Source organism: Falco rusticolus, chromosome Z (assembly GCF_015220075.1).
Source record: "Falco rusticolus isolate bFalRus1 chromosome Z, bFalRus1.pri, whole genome shotgun sequence".
Lineage (NCBI taxonomy): Eukaryota > Metazoa > Chordata > Aves > Falconiformes > Falconidae > Falco > Falco rusticolus.
The window spans coordinates 40,360,671-40,380,219 of record NC_051210.1 but is presented as its reverse complement, the minus strand read 5'-3'; the positions used below and the strand labels follow the sequence as shown (position 1 = coordinate 40,380,219).

At 40.3% G+C, this 19,549-nt stretch overlaps 1 protein-coding gene across 7 annotated transcripts in view; it reads left to right on the top strand.

Moving 5' to 3' along the window:
- LOC119141279 (aminopeptidase O (putative)) overlaps positions 1-19,549 on the top strand; it is a 202,600-nt gene that overhangs the window by 69,739 nt on the left and 113,312 nt on the right. For all 7 annotated transcript variants that reach the window (XR_005101890.1, XR_005101891.1, XM_037373415.1 and 4 more), the window contains 4 exons: positions 7,080-7,269; positions 9,093-9,199; positions 18,132-18,234; positions 18,348-18,455. Coding sequence is in view for 5 of the 7 variants with exons in the window: in XM_037373415.1 (XP_037229312.1) it covers positions 7,080-7,269; positions 9,093-9,199; positions 18,132-18,234; positions 18,348-18,455 (508 nt within the window). In the remaining 2 variants the exon portion in view is untranslated. The remainder of the gene's footprint in view (positions 1-7,079; positions 7,270-9,092; positions 9,200-18,131; positions 18,235-18,347; positions 18,456-19,549) is intronic.

Sequence of the window (19,549 nt, the reverse complement as noted above, 5' to 3'; positions counted from 1 at the left end):
GTTCTGGTATGTGTGGATAAAAGCTTTCTTCTATATGTTAAATGAAAAAAAATATATGGCCCATTCTTCATTTTATTTTGTCTTGTCTGTGTCACTTTCTGAGACCACTAATGTACAGGCCCTTAACTTAGGTGAATTTTCACTGAATATGGAAAAGCAGATAAATTTTGCTTTTTCTGTCTGACTATTTATCACAGTTGGTTATTTGCACTTTTGCTCATAGCTGTGTTAATATCTGCTAGAAACTTCATGATATAGTAAAAGGAGATCCAGGTCTTTCAGTAATAACATTGGTGGAAGGCTATAAATAATGGAATCCATCCATGATCAAATAATATTATCCATCAGTGGCAAATGTCATCATTTAGACTGGAACTGAGGAATGTTATTAGAGACTGCTCATGATATTAATCATTTTAGCAGGAATAAAAGAATAGTTTGAAAAAGCTCTGAAACAAATGCTATGTGCATTTCTAATATGAAATGAGAGGTTTCTTTTTTCATCTTCCCTTTGGTATATAAAAACGAAACCTAAAAAAAATATTGTTATCACACAAACACATTTTGTATTTTTAAAATGAGAGGTGTATCTGTAGCTATATCTGTTTCCATTACCCTCTTCTTGTTAAAATAATATGATAAATTTAAATAATTAATTACAGTTATCAATGTCCATCCGTCTATTTTTTGATTGGTGTTTTATTTCAGCAAGTGCTTAAGGTTAATATCGTGGTCCTGATCTTATAAATCAGTTCTAAATGAGAGAGCATGAATATAAATGCATAGTTCTAACAGACACTTTTCACAGCATTATTTGTTATTAACCATTTTCACACAGTTAGTAGCATAATTCTTTTTTTCTTTTCTTCATTGGGCCATTATCTAATATTTGGAAGCACTTAGAGAAATGTGGTAAAAATTTAATATGAAATCTGGAATTTAGCTAATCCAGAAGGTAAACCAAATAAAGCATTTATGTGTGTATATACTGTTCTTAGTGAAATTTGTGGGAACATGGTATTTCCTCTGGCTTCTCAGACATGAACAAAATTTTCCCTTCAGCCTCTGAACATCTTTTGTGATGCTATCTATGTCAGCAAGAGTAGACATATTTTATCATTGTTGTGGTCTTTGCATCAGCTGTCTTACGTCAAACAAAAAGAGATACTTCTATGAAAAATTCCATACCCTAAAAAACTATTCACAGAACAATCTAACTGAAGTATTCTAGATTGATTTCCAAACTATCTGATTTTTAAGAAAAAAATAAATAAGCTTGTAAGTCTTATTTGGAAACATCTGCCATGAAACAATGCAATTGGAGTCACCGATTCACAAATTATTTTCAATTTAGCAGTGTTAGTACTTTTTGAGGAGCAATTACATGTGAGGTGTGAAGTTAAAAATTGAGCTCTGTAAAATACAGAGAGTTTTTTTTTTAAAGAGTGAAGCAGGTGCTTGCATTTATTGAAGCCACTTTACTTGCACTTACTCCTAAATTAGTTTACTAAATCAGTTAAATATGAAAAATTAATTCTATTAATTTCTTAGGCCCTGCCAGTGAGAGGGCTGGAGGGGCACAAGTAATTGGGAGGGGACACAGCCAGGACAGCTGACCCAAACCAGCCAAATGGATACTCCATACCACAGACCATCATGCTCAGTATATAAAGATAGGGGAAGAAAAAGGAAGCGGGAGGATGTTCAGAGTTAATGGTGTTTTGCCTTCATGCATGATGGAACCCGGCTTTCCTGGAGATGGCTGAGCACCTGCCTACTGTTGTGAAGTGGTGAATGAATTCCTTGCTTTGCTTGCATACACAGCTTTTGCTTTACCTATTAAACTTTGTCTCAGCTCCTGAGTTTTCTCACTTTTCAGATTCTCTCCCCTGTCCTGACACAGGGGGGGTGAGCAGCTGTGTGGTGCTTGGATGCCAGCCGGAGTTAAATCATGACACCGATTAATCTGGTTTGGTACAACAGAATAAGCAAGACTGAAGTGACTGTCTGCCAGTTCATGGAGCAGCTGCTGCCCAGGTGTTCAGATCATTAATTAGGTACCTGACTGAAGTTTGAAGTTTGGATGTTGAATTGATGTATTGAGTTGCATGATATCACCCTCCTTCCAGCCCACAGGGACTTGGTCTGTCCCTATGTCATGGCTTAACTCCAGCTGGCAACTAAGTACCAGGCAGCTGCTTGCTCACTGCCGAACCTGCCCCCCAGAGGGATGGGGAGGACAGTTGGGAAAAAGCTAAAACTCATAGATAAGGGCAATGTAATAATTGAAATAAAATAAAATATAATAGCAATAATAATAACAATTGTAATGAAAAGGAGAGAGAGAAATAAAACCCAAAGGGAAAAAACCAATCCAAAACCCCCAAATGATACAAAATACAGTTGTTCACCAGCTGCTGACAGCTGCCCAGCCAGTCCTTGCGCAGCAATCAGCAGGTCCTGGCCACCTTCCCACAGTTTCTATGACTATAGCATGACGTTCTATGCTATGGAATATTCCTTTGGCTAGTTCAGGTCAGATGTCCTGGTCATGGTGCCTCCCAGCTTCTTGTGGACCTGCTCACTGGCAGAGCATGGGAAACTTGAGAACTCCTAGGTGTAAAGTAAGCACTGCTTATCAGCAACTAAAAACATCAGTGTGCTATCAACATTATTCTCGTACTAAATCCAAAACACAGCATTGTACCTGCTAAGAAGAAAATTAACTCTACCCCTGCCAAAACCAGGACACCCTACTACCTACCCAACTGCATTATATTGCATGATTTATGGAGTAAAATGTCACCTGCTCTGGAATGACTTTCAGCTGCAACTTCCAGTCAGTTGCAACTGTTGGTTTCCACTTGGTTTCCAGTTGTGGGTTTCCACTACAATGGTAGGGAGGGAAAACTTTGTGAAGTTTCCATTATTTCTGGAACAATGCTCAGAGTATTCCAACTACCAGATCCTTGTCTCTACAACTGCATCTGGCATATATTCCTGTTTCTGGTACACTATAAACCTAGGAGATTAAAAAGGTTGGTTTTCTCTGTAGTTCTCTCAGTACTGGACTGCAACATACATGAGAATGCTGGAGATTACAGAGGTAAGGAAGTCGATGTTGCATGTTCTTGTGTCTGCGTTCCAATGGCACAAGTGTCCTCAAACATAAATTAAGCTACTGTTCAACAATATGCTAATACTGTTCTTTGTGTCACTGGGATAATGCAGATTGAATGAGATTGCACAGGCTGTATAGAAGGGGCTGCTATTTAGTTGTCTAACTTTCTCAAAGACTGGTAATCTTGAAATGTTTATCTAAATTTTAATATATTTCTATGGTAGTACTTGTAGAGAGATTTCCCCTGCTCCCTTTTACATGTTTAAGAAGGGCTTTCCTTGAAGGACAATAACTGTCCAACCCATTTACTATCTGCCTACATTTTTTGTAAATAGGGGAAGATAAGCATTATGTGGAGTATATCAAAACATGACAAATATTTTTTTATTATATAACTTCCATCTGTAATAGTGATTTTGGGTGCTGCATAATTTCCCAGCTGATACAGTCCTGACTATTTTTTCAGTAAATACACAAGAAAACGTGTCTGGAAATCCCTGTGTGTTAAAAGGGAAAGACTTCTACTTCAAAAGTCTGTTAGAAATGAGCTTCGTGTTCCTAGCTTAAACGTGTACTTAAGTTCTTGCACATGCATTTGGCTAGAGTGTGTGCTGTGTGTCTCATCTGATTGTGTGTCAGCAGCCAAAGATAGCACACTGCTGCAGCCTGCATGCAAAGTGGCACCTGCATCTGAGTCATCAGTCTAGAGAAAGAGGTTTGCGAAATTGCTTTCAGAGATTTGGCCTCTCAGCTGTGGTCAGATTACTGTTCAGAGTTCTAGGACTCATTGGAAACCTTCTATTTGTTAAAGACCATTTATTAAGAACATCTACATGCGTGGATTTGGGTCATTGGAACATCAAGACCCTTCAGCCTTTCACACCAAAAATTTCTTTCCCTTTGGGGCTCCATTTTTCCTTCATGTGTGTTCATACCGTAGTTAAACTGCACCTTGGCTGTGAGAGGGAACTTGCTCCTTCTTTCAGTCAAACGATACAAAGATCTAAGTTATAAGGGTGTGATTCTGGTCAGAATAATAATCTTTTGCTTTAGAAGTGTAACCAAGTGTATACTTGTTGAAAACAAGTCATTAACTTCTTTTTCTGTAAGAGCCATTGGGAATTTCTCCAGCTTCCTGGGAAGGACCGGTGGGGTTTTTATGGTTTTTGTTAAATGGGAGAGGTTTCCCTTCTTCCTTACCACATCCAGCTAGCCTGTTCTGGCCTGCTTTAGAAACCAGGGCCAGACTTGAGAAGACATCAGCTAGAGGCATTTATAAGCTTGGCATACCTTGTCAGGTCTTGCTTGTAATTGCTGAGGTGAATTACCTTTGTCCCTTCCTAGCATGTGAATGGATTTCTTTTCTTTTTTCAATTCCAATAAAAAAATAGATATCAAGCCTTATAATCTGTTCCTAGTAAATCAAATGGATGGTAGGAGGGCCAAATTCCTATTCCGGGAAAAAAATTAAAGTTTTTGGCTGTTGCAATTTAATCATTGTTCTGGTTATCTGTTTTGGTTTGGTTTTGGGGTTTTTTTCCCCCACATAGACAGTTTCTTGAATTTTTGAGTATTTTAGGAACAACAGTTATGTGCAATGAATAACATTGCACATCCTAGAGGACTAAAAAAATGTTGATTTTGTTAGTATCAGTAGGGATAGAGCAGAGTTTCTGGAATTCAAACATGTATCGGAAATAGAGAATCTGTATTTTAAACTAATACATAGAGTCAAACTCTTCCCAAACTAAGGCACTGGACATATTACAGAAAAGTGTTCTAATCTTTGATAAAATTACACTTAAGATAAATAGGACCTTTGCACTGCTCTGTAGTAATAGCCGTTGCTGTACGAGGCTCTGAATTGGAGATACAGCTGCTTGTTAATGGTAAACAAAATGAAAGGAATTATTTAAGGTGTTCTCAGGAAAGGAAGTTGCTGGCTGTACTAAGACTCTAAAATTAAATTCTGATGCAGCACATAATCATATTTTTGGCCTCATAGGAAGTTTTATTCTTTGAGCAACATTGAACTCATAGATTTTTCTCACTGAAGTCATTTTTAATCCTTCTATGAAGAAGATTGTCCAAATGTGGCATTTCTATTATTTAAGTGATTGGAAAAAGCAGGAAATACAATCTTTACTTTTATTATATATTTACCTACAGTAGACTTAAAATGCAAAACATTCTGTGAGCCTGTTTATAAGACATGAAGTTACTTTTTTTTGCTTAACCAAATGGCTGAAATGCTGCCAGCAGTATGTGTGGAATGTTATTTACTTGGTCTGTTTCTGCGGGCTTTTTTTTGTAGCACTGTACACATGCCACAGTTAAGGGTCATTAACTTACAAGTTACTAAAGTAATACCCACAAAGTTGTGGTTATTCTTCTCATCGGGGCTTTATAATAAAAGGTTCATCATGTTCTGCAGCTTCTGTGCTTGCACTTTTCCCCCCTTTTCTCCCTCCCTCCCTTCTCTTAACCAGAATTGCTTTTGGCAAAGATTTGGAGAGCTGCTGTTTTTTCTTGCTTTGTTCTCTGTGATTTGATTCCTCGATTAGTGCCTTAATTTCTTACATTGTTTCTTACAATGCCAACTGATTGAAATGTATTAACTTGCTTTGCTGTATGACTTATTTTTTAACAAGGAGATGGTTACTAGGTATGTTTTTCTATTTAAGTGTGTATGATGTTTTCTGGTGTCAGTTCCAGACATTCAACTGGTTGCAAGAAAACTGTGGGTGTTTTAACATTTCCAACGGAAGGGTAGGGTGGGTGGGGACGTTCCTTGGAATGCTGACGAATAATATTTGACTCTTGGAAATGTCTTAAGGCCATGTGTTCCCCTCCTATGCTTGGAAGGCTAGACTTGGTTTTAAAGAACTGTGGTCTTGAAGGTATTACCATTGTGCTTTATTTACTTTCTAACTGGCTGTACTCAACAAAAAGTTGAAATGCAGATTATGGATGCTGAGGGTTAGCGGAGTCCTCCTCTGCAGATGGCCTTGGTTTGTGCTCTTGCTAGTCCTGTCTGTGGTGCAGTGCCCTGTAAATCCCTTGCATGTTAGTCAGAGGACTTAATTCTGCACCTTTTCTTTCCTAGATGTACTTAATTTCAAACATTTTGTAACTTTTGAGATGTTAGTCTGTAATGTCTATGAGCATAGCAGAAATTGCCTTACAGCAGAACATTAATTGGGAACTGCAGTAACTTGCATTTCAGTGCAAGTGTTTTAAATAGCAGAGCAATAACTCATAAACATGTTTTTCCCCAATTCCTTCTTATAGTACTTGAGTACAAAGCAGAGTGGATACAGATTGGGTTCTTCTCCACTGTTGTGAAAAGCAGATATTTAGTGAATATCGAGCCTCCTTTTTCTGTATTTGTGGTAAAGGATGTTCTCCTTCCTCTGCATTTGCAGAAATTATCAACACCATCAGATGGTATCTTTTTAGCTTGTTTTAAGTTCTAACAAGAACATGTGCTTTACTATATAACGGTCCTGTTGCTTTTGAATAGTGATTTGTTTTCTTTATAAAATGTTTATGCGTTATTTATTTCCACCTCTGATCACTTAACTGATAAATATTTGCTGCCTGTATTCACACCTGTTCATCTGCTGTTATCCTGGCTTATACATAAATGCTTCTGTTGGAATAAATCAGTCTTGTAATGTGAAAAATATGAAACTTTGGTTTAAGTTACTTCTTACAGGTAATAGCTGTTTGACGGTTGAATACAAGACTGCTTGGCAGAATTTTTGTTTGATTCTCTGCCAACCTGCAATAAAGTACAACTGAATTCCTAAAAACGCCTGAGCTATAAACTATCAGTCATGATCCAGCATGCATATAGTAATAAGAGGCTGACAATAAAGCCTATATATTATATAGCCATGCAATGCATGTTTTAACAGGTCAATAATGTATTTTGTCACTCATTCCTATTGTGCAGCCCACACATCATCTTCCTGTCACAGAGCGTACTACTGGGAGGGAGCCATCTCTGTGGAACACGTCTGTGCCATGAAATTGCTCATGCTTGGTTTGGACTGGCCATTGGTGCTCATGATTGGACTGAAGAGTGGATAAGTGAAGGGTTTGCCACTTTTTTAGAAGATACATTTTGGGCAAGGGCACAACAGGTAAGGTGATGCGTGATCACTTCTCAGTTGAATCATGTGGAAAACAAAATTATACACTCTGCTGTGAATTGGTTATAAATTAAACCTCCTGTGTTATAAGTCTTTTAAAGTAATATTGGAATTTGCATGCTAACTTGATTTTAAAAAAAAAACAAACATGGAAAAATCCTTTCTGATCTACAGTGAACACTAGTCTTTACTGAGGTAGAGGTCAGTGAAATGAGAATGGAAATGTCTGTTTGTCAATGATTACCTTCCCACAAATGTACTGCTCAGTTATTAAAATTCAGCTGTTGAACAGTTGCTTTGCATTCTTTCCACTTGTATTGTGTTCCTGAAAGTGGAAAAATCAGCAGAGTCTTGCTGAATATTGTAATATTCCTGACACCTAATGAAATCCTCTGGTTTTGTCCAAGAGATAGCAAAGAAGTGTACCTCAAAACAAAATGGCAGCTGATGAAATAGGGCATTGGCATTTAACACTTGTTTTCTCTTATACTGCCCAACAAGAATTACCCTCATGTTAGAGGTTTAAAAATCATTGTCTGCCTTAAAGTGCAAAGCTCATAAATTGTGTGTCAGATAATAGTTTTCTGATCCAATTCTTGTTTCTGTTGTACCTCTGCTACTTCAAGCATTTTATGTTAGTCATTTCCTCCTGTGCTTGTGTCAGGCCTGGTCCTACCCCTTAAGTCTGCAGAACTCCATCTGTGGAAGATCAGGTGGGACTGGGAACTGACATCATGCACTCTTCTGACCCTCCATTTTATTAAGTATCAGGCATATTAATAGCACCAAACAAAACCAAATTCCTTGTCACTTACCATGTTTCTGGAAGAAGAAAGAGAGGAAAGCTGTCCAAACACTCTGCTTTTCCATTCTGGTCCTAAAACTCATGTCTGCCCCTACACTGAGTATCACTCCTCTTCTGTGAGCTGGTCACATTAATTCTTATGTTTTTGTGGATCACTTGAAAGTGTTTTTGTTGTAGTAGACACCCTTCCATGTAGCTGAATGAAAAGGAGTAAGCAACAAAGCAGGGTGATTAGTGCCCTTGTTAATTTATAAGGTCTTAATACTGCCTTTTTTTTTTTTTTTTTCATTTTTAGCATTATTGAGTAGTTTTGGTGCTGTGCAATTGTACAATTGTAGGATTATGAGTAAATTCTATAGTGCCTGACAGTAGTTTCAGTTGTGACTGAAATATTGGTCCAATGCAGAATATTATCTGCTTTTGCTTTCTTCCATCTCCCATTTTTCTTTGAATAGAGAAGCATAAATTATTAGCTATTTTTAAGCTGACAACCTGGCATTTGTTTCATAAGCATGCATCTCTGTTAGTATTATGTAAATGGGAGAAAATACAACAGGGAGCTTTCACGAGTGTGGCAGAAGTATTAGGAAAGAGGATTGAAGTCAGGACACAAAGCAGCTGTTTGCTTTCAAGCTGGAGACAGTAAAGATGCAATGAAAACTGCATTCTCTGTATTTCTGAATGTACAGGTATCTGTACTGTACATTCAGTTCACTTATTGCCAGTCACTACAGTGAAAGCAACAGGCCCGTCTCTCTGCTCAGTCAGAATTATTTAACTGATTATTGATTTAATGTGCACAGTGAGGCTTCTGTTTTCCTTAGTGCTGCTATTAACCCTTGTAGCAGCAACTGTTATTTTTTGGTTGGAGGGTTTTTTTCAGTCATGGATATTGGTAATGTTTCCTGCATCTTCTGTACATAAAGGGTAACAAAACAAGTTTCTCTTTCTGAAAGTTGTCTGTTGGGAAACAGCAATCAGTGGTCTGTGTTTTTTGTATTCTAAGCAGCTGTCACATGGTGAAGTAAAAGGGCAGCAGGAATTGAAAGCTTTACTTCGCTGGCGCCGACTCAGAGATGAGGTGCAGAACTCTGAAGAAGAGCTGCAAGTTTTAAGGTAACAATACGACAGTGTAATCTTTCCTTTTGCATGCTCTTTCCTGTTTTCCACTATTTTCACTCTTCAAAGGATATACATCCAAATAATCTGATTAAATCCACTGCATTTCCTTATTTCCTTCTGAAGAAAAAAGAAAGGTCAAATTAAATTGGCTAGGTTCTTCATCTTCCGTATAATGCAATTGCTTTTCTCTTTGTTATAGAAAGATTTCAAAAACCATGGCATTTAGTTTGATATAAAATGTCTCTGAGCAGTTTACAAGAGCCTTAATTCAGGCAAAACAAAAGGCCATTTCCTGAACAAAGTTTGCAGATTAATTTTCTGTGGCTGAAGACAAGCATGTACAGGAGTATGCTATCTAACTGCCAAGCTGAGTGAAGCTTTAAAAAATAAAGGAAAAAGCATAATGAACTGTGTAAATCTACTTTCTCTTCAGAAACAACTAATAATGATATTTAAACAGGGGCTTGGTCTTTAGGTAGCAGATGCTGAGCTCAAGGGTTCTTACATTGCTAAAGACAAATAAAAAAATATACTTGCTTTGCTAGTGATTAATAATCTGGGCTGTTCTGATTGGTGTCTTGGGAATTTCACAGAATCATAGAATTGTTTACATTGGAAAAGGCCTTTAAGATTGTCAAGTCCAACCACTAGCCTAGCACTGCCAAGTCCACCACTAAACCATGTCCCACCTCCAGGGATGGTGACTCAATCACTCCCCTGGGCAGCTGGTTCCAATGCTGGACAACCCTTTCCATGAAGAAATTTTTCCTAATGTCCAATCTAAACCTCCCCTGGTGTGACTTGAGGCCATTTCCTCTTGTCCTACTGCTTGTTACTTGGGAGAAGAGACCTGCCCCCACTTGCCTACAGCCTCCTTTCAGGTAGCTGTAGAGACTGTTGGTCTCCCCTGAGCCTCCTTTTCTCCAGGCTAAACCGCCCCAGTTCCCTCAGCCGCTCCCCATCAGACTTGTGCTCCAGACCCTGCACCAGCCTCGCTGCCTGCTCTGGCCACGCTGCAGCACCTCAGCGTCCCTCTTGCAGCGAGGGGCCCAAACCTGAACACAGCGTTCGAGGTGCGGCCTCACCAGTGCCCAGGACAGGGGGACCATCGCTGCCCTGGTCCTGCTGGCCACACTGTGTCTGGTACCAGCCAGGGTGCTGCTGGCCGCCTTGGCCACCTGGGCACACTGCTGGCTCACGCTCAGCCGGCTGTGGACCAGCACCCCCAGGCCCTTTCCCACCAGGCCCTTTCCAGCCGCTCTGCCCCAGCCTGTAGCGCTGTGTGGGGCTGCTGTGACACAAGGGCAGGACCCGGCACTGAGCGTTGTTGAGCCTCATACAACTGGCCTTGGCCCATCAGTCCAGTCTGTCCAGATCCCTCTGCAGAGCCTGCCTGCCCTCCAGCAGGTCAACACTCCCCCGCAGCTTGGTGTCATCTGAAAACATACTGATGGTGCGCTCAATCCCATCAATCCCAAGTAGGACTGGCCCCAGTACTGAGCCCTGGGGTATCACCACTTGTGACCGGCCACCAGCTGGATGTAGCTCCATTCACCACCACATTTTGTGCCTAGCTGTCCAGTCAGTTTTTTTACCCAGCATAGAGTACACCATCCAAGCCACACGCAGCCTCAGGAGAATTCTCTCAGGAGAATGCTATGGGAAACAGTGTCAAAGGCTTTACTAAAGTCCGGGTAGACAACATCCACAGCCTTGCCCTCATCCACTAGGCAGGTCATCTTGTCATAGAAGGGGTTCAGGTTAGTCAGGCAGGACCTGCCTTTCATAAACCCATGCTGGCTGGGCCTGATCCCCTGGTTGTCCTGTATGTGCCACATGATGATCTGCTCCATAACATTCCCCAGCACTGACATCAGGCTGACAGGCCTGTAGTTCCCCAGATCCTCCTTCCTACCCTTCCTGTAGGTGGCTAACTTCCAGTCTTCTGGGACCTCCCCAGTTAGGAAGCACTGCTGATAAATGACTGAAAGTGGCTGGGTGAGCACTTCCACAAGTTCCCTCTACCCTTGGGTGGATCCCATCTGGCCCCATAGAGTTGTGTGTATCTAAGAGGTGTAGCAGGTTTTTAACCATTTCCCCTTGGATTATGGGGGCTTTGTTCTGCTCCTCATTCCTGTCTTCCAGCTCAGGGGTCTGGGTACCTGTGAACAATTGGTCTTACTATTAAAGACTGAGGCAAAGAAGGCATTAAGTACTTCAGCCTTTTCCTCATCCTTTGCCACCGTTTCCCCCAGCATGTGTTTATGAAAACATTTTTTAATGTCTTTTACAGCAGTAGCCAGGTTAATCTCTAGCTGGGCCTTGGCTCTTCTAATTTTCTCCCTGCATAACCTCATGGCATCCTTGTAGTCTTCCTGAGTTGCCTTCCCCTTCTTCTAAAGGTCATAAACTCTTTATATTTTTTTTTTTTTTTTGAGATCCAGCCAAAGCTCTCTGTTCAGCCAGGATGATCTTCTTCCCTACCAGCTTGTCTTTCGGCACATGGGGATGGCCTGCCTTTGCACCTTTTTTTTATTGAATTATTGAAAAGATATAAAGACTTACTGGTGGTCTTTGCCTTTCAAGACTGCCTCCCAAAGCCTCAGTTAACTAATCTCCTAAAGATGCCAAAGTGTGCCCTCCCAAAGTCCAAGGTAGCAATTTTGCTGACTCCCCCATCCTTACTTCTCCAAGAATTAAAAACTCTGTAATTTTGTGATTGCTATGCCCAAGACGGCCTCGAATCAGCACATCACTCACAAGTCTTTCTCTGCTCACAAACAACAGGAACAGCAGGGCACCTTTCTTTGCTGGCTTCCTCACCAGCTTTGTCAGGAAGTTGTCTTCCATACTCCAGGAACCGCCTGAACTGTTTTTCTCTTCACTGTATTAGATTTCCAGCAGTTATCTGGCAAGTTGAAGGCTCCCACAAGAACAAGGGCTAGCAATTGTGAGACTTCTCCCATCCGCTTATAGAATATTTCATCTACCTCTTCACCCTGGCTGGGTGGTCTATAACAGATTCACACCATGATATCTTCCTTGTTAGCCTTCCCCCCATTTCTTACCCATAAATACTCAACCTTAGTGTCACCATCATTTATATCTAGACAATCAAAACACTCCCTGATATACAGGACTATTCTGCTGTCTCTCCTTCCCTGCCTGTCCCTTCTGAAGATTTTAATAGCCATCCATTGCAGCACTGCAGTTGTGTGAGTCATCCCACCATGCTTCCATGATGGCAACTATGTCATAGATTGCCATAGTCTTTTATCTTGAGTGGCTGCCTAACATCTCCACTGCTTGTGTCCCCGCAGCCTTTGAACAAAAAAACAAGTTTACTAATCCTAGCTCAAAATAGGCCTACACTGACCAAATCATGGAATTACAGGGACTTTTTCAAGAGATTATGTTGACCATTCTCCTACCCTGAAATACAGGCAGTATACAGAGACCATCTTAAGCAGGTTTTTACTAATATGTTCTTAGAAACCTCCAATGAAAAAAATTTCATGGTACATAGCTAAGCTATTTTAATGTTAACAGTTAAAAATTGCTTCCTAACACCCAGCTGAAATATTGCTCATTTCAAACAATGAAATTTCTTCTTTTCTTTGACCAATTGAAAGTGAAGAACAAATTGATCTCATCCTTTGTATAATCAACTTTTAAATCTTTTTGGAAGACTGTTGACATTTCATTCATTTTGAGGTCTTCTCTTCTTTTTGTGCTTTCCCAGTAGGATTTAAAATGGTTTTATATTTGGGCACTGGAGAGTGTTCACAAACATAGAAATTCCTCTTTATGGCCTGGTGTCATCTGAAAACGTCACCAACTGCATAATTGTGGTCTTTCATTGATCCGTTTTACTTCATATTTTTTAATGAATTGTGTATCCTACATGTAAGCAGAGTCAGAGAGGTTATAGATTTGCAAGCGTGCGGTTTGATATGTGTAAATACAAAAGCGAGCTTTATCGCTAGCTGTCTTACAGCTGCTGCCAACACAACTCCTGACTGAGAGTTGCTGGGGGGTTGATTTGCTTGTTTTAAAATAAATTCTTTTTAGGAACATTGGTTCTTGTGATATGAGCCTTACCTCGATGTGTGTTTTCCATTTTGAACATTATGTAATCGCATTTGTTGTCTTTTGCATCAATTATGTAGTTCTTACTTTTGATAAAATGTGTATGTGGTGTTAATTTTTTAAATTGTTTCTCTAAGGATACATATTTCATTTGTAGTTTGAAACTCAGGAAGGATTGATTTATCTTGAAATTGAAATGTAAGCTTCCTGTTGACTTCCACAGTTAGTAGACCTATGTCTGTAATAAGCATGCTGCTTACCTTTTGCACAGTGGTATTCTCAATGCTAATACGAAAGAATGACAAAATATTTCTCATTTGAAAAATATGCCTCTAATATACACTTAGGAGAGGAACATAATGCCAGCCTGGGATTCTGGCAATCTCTTCCTTTCTGATGTCTCCAGTTTCTTGCGGTGGCATTTAAGGGCTTTCCACTTGTTTCAGTCAGATATAAATGTTCTCTACTATTTTTGTGGTGTGGACTTGAATAGGTTCCCTCTTTGCACAGCTACCATTTTTTTCCCCCTTCTCTTTTCTTCTTTCTTCTGAAAGTGTGTCCATGTGCTCTCCAGAGTTGGTATATGAGAAAATTTTATTCTTGGCATTGCGCTGGGTTTTGAGTCTGTACTGAGGCTTGTGCCGGTTCAACATTGTGGTTTTTTATGCAAGGATATTAAATCATAACTGTTTGTTACTTCTAGCCAATTATGTCAGGAAGAAAAAAATCAGCCAACCCACTCTTCCCAAGCATAAACTTATCCTTCAATTACCTTTTTGTTCCCTGCAGGATGATCATATTTCTGTGCTTTCTTCTGACAGCAGGAAGACCCTGCCCAAAACTTGTGAGCTGATCCTATTAACTTTTGATCCAGCAAATGAATACCTGTTCAGACTAGGTGAAAGCCACTCAGCAAACTGATCATCAGCATGATGTTTCATTTTATTAAGGATATTTGATATTATGTTACAGTAACATCTCATAAACTACTGTGAAAAAAGAAGTTGGGTAAGAAAGAAATAGGTAAATATATTTGCCACAGGCAGCAGCTCTAAAAGGCAGTACCAGCAAATCTGAGTTTTGAAGGAAGGAATTTGTGGCACTGTAGTGCTCATGCAGGATAAGACTGTAGACAGAATCCTGTGTATTTTCTCACACAGTCCGAAGCAAAGCTGCAGGGACAAAAGCACCTGTGAAATATGTCCTGGCACTCACTCTGCTGGCAAGCATCAACAGTAGCACTCTCATCTAGTCTCTTACGTTATGAAAACAAAGAAGACAAGAGAAGTCTATTTCATTCTGAGGAATAAAGCTGGTGTTGAGAATGTTTGATGTCCTGGCCCTTATGACTTCAGCTTGTGATTCTTCATGAAGACAAAACAGTGGTGGCATCTAACTCTAAATTTGTCTCGTGAGTTCCACTTGAGTCAAGTCCATTTCCTTCCTGAAGCAATGCTCTCTGACTGCTCTGTGGGTGTTCAAAAGAGTTTTGTTCTGTCACACTGATAGGAAACATACCTTTCAGATGGTCTCTCATAGTCTCTGCATAGGTTTTTCACAACTACCTACTGCATCAAATTATTTTATTACCAAGGACTCCATGGTGACTTTTACTTTTACTTTGTGCAGTACTTCTCTGTGCAGTGAATAAAAAGTAGCATCTTTTACTTCCTTCAGAAATCTGCCAGTATCTACAAATGTGCCAGGTAGCCGCTTGAGTACTGTGAATCAGCTTGCCTTTAGCATTATGCCTAGCTTCATCTGCTAGGTTAGATGGCAGGTTTTGTAGGTCAGTGTAACAAACTTCCAGTCTTTGCACCTTCAATGTGTTTTAAATATGCTAAACATTGCTTAAAAAAGGTGTGCTGAAGTGCTGACAGCAGAGAACAGGGTAGCTTTCTAAATATTTACACTCTTTTGCAGACATTAACAGGGGTATATATACATCCTTTGCAGAAGGAAATTTTTCAGTACCATCATCCAATGGGATACTGCTTTCTAGTTACCTGCTAGAATCTACACAGGCACAAAATTGCAAGAGGAAGGAAGGAAGTATGGTTTCCTAATTTAGAATAATTGTGATTATGGGGGGTATTTCAGTTTTCTGTGGGTCCTATAGCTTGGGCTCAAACTCAGTTTTTTGAAGTCTATAGACTGGGCTATTTATTATGACAAAATGGAAGCAGTTTTGGCTTTTTTTATATGCAGAGAAGAGTATGGAATGCCAGCAGGCCTTCCTTCCAGGAGACTGATCCATGGAAATAGATGGACCTCTGCTGTCCTACAGTGGGTCTGCAATCGTTACATTGACTTGAGGAACTGGAGTTAATTAGGATGAGAAATCAGTTATTGATCTCCTCCTTTCAATGTTGAAGGAAGGTCTTCCTGGAAAGAAAATAAGGACTTGTAGCACACTAGAGAACTGTATTAGGAACAATGTAAAATTGAATCTGCAAGATTTTCTATTATTTAATTTCTAGACAGTTATATTTTATCAAGATTTTACTGGGTGAAGTGGATTTCATGTGCACAGGTCCTAAATGTAGTGCCTAAAGGGTGACAAAAACAGTTTAGCACTCTGGACAAAACTCTTAATAAGAAACTATTACACAGCTACAAAAAAAGGAAGAATTTTTTTTTTTTCAAAGCAGACAGATATGAAAGAAATTCGATCACAGAGATTAGCTCTTGAGCAGCATATGAGTGATGTGGTTTGAAGAATCCTGCACTGCCGTGGCTGTTGTGGCCCCTGTCTGTAGAAGTGAGGAGAAAGATGTTTGGCTTCCATTGGCCATCAAAATTCACACTTAGAATTGGAGAGTTTGTTTCAGTTTCATAGGGTTAGGCTTCTAAGACAGACATCTGTTCCCAGACCACTGTTAGCTGGGGTATTTTCTGGATGGAAGAAAAAAAGCTATGGAGAGTTCTTCAGTACTATGCCTGTGCAGGCACTGCTTACAAGTGAAAAAGAAATATTTGCACAGCTTCTCTTCAGTTTCACTCTGTGCGCACAAGAACTTGGAAGTCCTCCACACTTCGCTGGTGTAGATTTGTGATATACCAGATGCTGTATTACATTTTAAAATCAGGCAGTAAAGAAGTAGGTTTGTTCTAGACATTGTTGTCTGTGAACCCCAAACCTGTGTGTATGTGACAGGCTTCCTCTTTTAAAACTTCACCTACTTTTCTTCCAACCCCAAACCACCAAATGTAAAACAGAACATCATTTATTCTGTGGTGTGTTGCATGCAGATTGTGGTGGTTTGACTGTGGCTGGAGACCAGGTGCCCACCAAAGCTGCTCTGTCGCTGCCTTCCTCAACCAGACAGGGGAGAGAAAATATGACAAAAGGCCCATGGATCAAGGGAGATCACTCAGCAATTATCGCCACGGGCAAAATGGACTGGACTCAAGGAAATTAGCTTAACTTACTACCATTCAGATCAGAGTAGGATAATGAGAAAAATCAAACCTTAAAAACACCTTCCCCCCATGCCTCCCTTTTTCATGGGCTTAATTCCCAATTTCTCTACCTCCTCCCCTCCAAGTGGTGCAGGGTGACAGGGAGTGGTGGTTACAGTCAGTTCATCACACATTTTGTCTGCTGCTCTTTCTTCCTGATACTCCTCCCCTGCTCCAGCGTAGGGTCCCTTCCACAGGAGACAGTTCTCCATGAACTTCTCCAGTGTGAGTTCTTCCCATGGGCTGCAGTTTACAGACTGCTCCAGTGTGGGTCCTTTGTGGAAAGGGTGCAATCCTTCAGGAATATACTGCTCCAGTGTGGGTCCCCTTGGGCTGGCTCACTGCCAGCAAACCTGTTTCAGCATGGGCTCTATGTGGGACCACAGATCCTGCCAGCAGACCTCCTTCAGCACAGGTTTCCCACGGGTCACAGCCTCCTTGAGGCACCCACCTGCTCTGGCATGGGGGCCCTCCACGGGCTGCAGGCGGATATCTGCTCCACCATGGACCTCCATGAGCTGCAGGGGCACAGCCTGCCTCACCGTGGGCTTCACCATGGACTGCAGGGGAATGTCTGCTCCAGTGCCTGGAGCACCTCCTCCCCCTCCTTCACTGCTTCAGTGTCTGTAGAGTTGTTCCTCCCACATGCTCTTATTCCTCTCTTCTGCTGCAATTTTGTATTGCACAGATTTTTTTTTTCTCTTAAATGTGTTATCCCATAGTAGCTGATGGGCTCAGCCTTGGCCAGTGGCTGGTCCCTCCTGGAGCCAGCTGGCATGCATGCCATCAGACACAGAGGAAGCTTCTAACATCTTCTCACAGAAGCCACCCCTGCAGCCACCCACCAGCAAAACCTCACCATAGAATCCCACTACTTGCAGGTACTATAGCCATGGAAGCTGTTAATCCAATGTTCAGGTGTAAGAAGAGCAATCTTTAGTTTAACATAAGGACTTCAGTATCTTCCCCTTCCCTCCCCATGTGGTTTTTTGGTGTGGTGTGGTGTTTGGGTTTTTTGGGGTTTTTTTTTTGTTTTTTTGGGTTTTTTTGTTGTTTCTCTTTGTTCATGATGTGTCTCTACTGTAGAATGGCATGCATCATGATGTCATGCTGGTAGTGAAAAGAGTACACCAGCTTTGTGATGGATCTCATTTGTACTCCAGCTGTCTGGTTGGCTACATACAAAATTGCTTAAGAAGTATGAAATTCTGTTATTTGTCTGTCTAAGTCAAGTTATTTACTCAGCTCAAAAAAGTACAACTGAACTAGTGACAGGTGTTAAAAGTTACTGTGCCATTCACGATGCTTTCCACTATGAGAAACATGCTTCCTTTACTTACTTACTCAAGACTCAATTTGTGTATTACTGTTTTAGGCCCAAAAAGGAGAGCACAGGAGAACTGAGTGAGTCTGGAGCATCCGTTGTCAAACATGGTCTTAAAGCAGAAAAAATCTTCATGCAGGTTCACTACTTGAAGGTAAGTGTTGTCAGCTGATTTTTATTGAAGTTGCTTTACTAATATGATAAAGACTTCTTTCTTCTAGATATCAGTGAATTCATAGCATCCTATTTGTTTCTGACTTCTTGCAGGGTTATTTCCTTTTGCGGTTTCTGGCAAGGGCAATTGGAGAGGCTTCATACCTTGCATCTTTACGAAAATTTGTCCATAAATTCCATGGGCGGCTTGTCCTTTCTCAGGTACTGTACTTGAAGTTGTTCCTCACTTTTTGAAAAAAAACAAATGACCTAAAAACTTTCAGTTTGACTATCTAAATCATCACTTCTGGTTGTGATGAAAAGAGAAAGGCAATTGCAACTTGGCAATATTAGTGAAATTACTACCTGCTAAAGGGCAGAACATTTTTTTTTCAAGGTGATACCCTGCTAGTATCTGATAATATAAACAATGGGTGGGGTTGGTTTTTTTTTTCAACAATGCTTTGAAAGGTCAATGTTTGTAAGTGCTGATGTTCTCAAAAATGGGGTCATTTACTCTACTGGAATTGTCTCCTGTAGTCTTGTAACTCATTGGTTTTGATTGTGATAAGTCAGTCTTTTCCTTGATAATGTCTTTGTTTCTGATAGAGAAGAAACACAGAGTAGGGATGTAACTGAAAAATTCTATAGATCATAACAGTGCATGTGCTTTATATTTCTGACTTTATTTCTGTCCTCTCTGCATGCTGGTTCATTCAATGCTTATAATTTCACAGTCTGCCTGATGAGAGTGGTCTCTTTCTCACCAAGTCAGGGATTGATGTGCCCAGCACTCTGTGACATTGTACCAACCTGTATTAGTATTGTCACAGCCTCTGTATATGTTTCCTTACGAGCTTCATACTCCCATGTGTTCTAAAGCATTCTGTTGCTGAGATACTAATCTCCAAGTGATGTTTAAGAAGTTCTGCTTCTTTCAATAGACTTTCTCTGCCAGTGTTACCATGCAGTGGCAGCCCACTCTGAAGAGCTGTTGTTCTCATAGAACAGAATTTCTTCCTGGTTTGGTGAACACCTGGTTGTAAAAAATTATGTTGAATTAGGAATCAGAATCTGCGTCCCTAAGTCCGACTGCATATATTAATCAGTTGAACAACAGACTTAGCTTGTTCTCTTCCTGGCATAAATGGTATATAATTATTCCGTGCAAAGTAGAATTACTTCAGAAGGAAAGACTGAGCAAGTCACACCACAGTACATGTTACATAGAGTACACACAGTACCATCTGTTACATAGAGAGCCAAACTGGAGTTATAAATAGAAATTTACCTCCCCCTAGGCCTTTCTCAAAAAA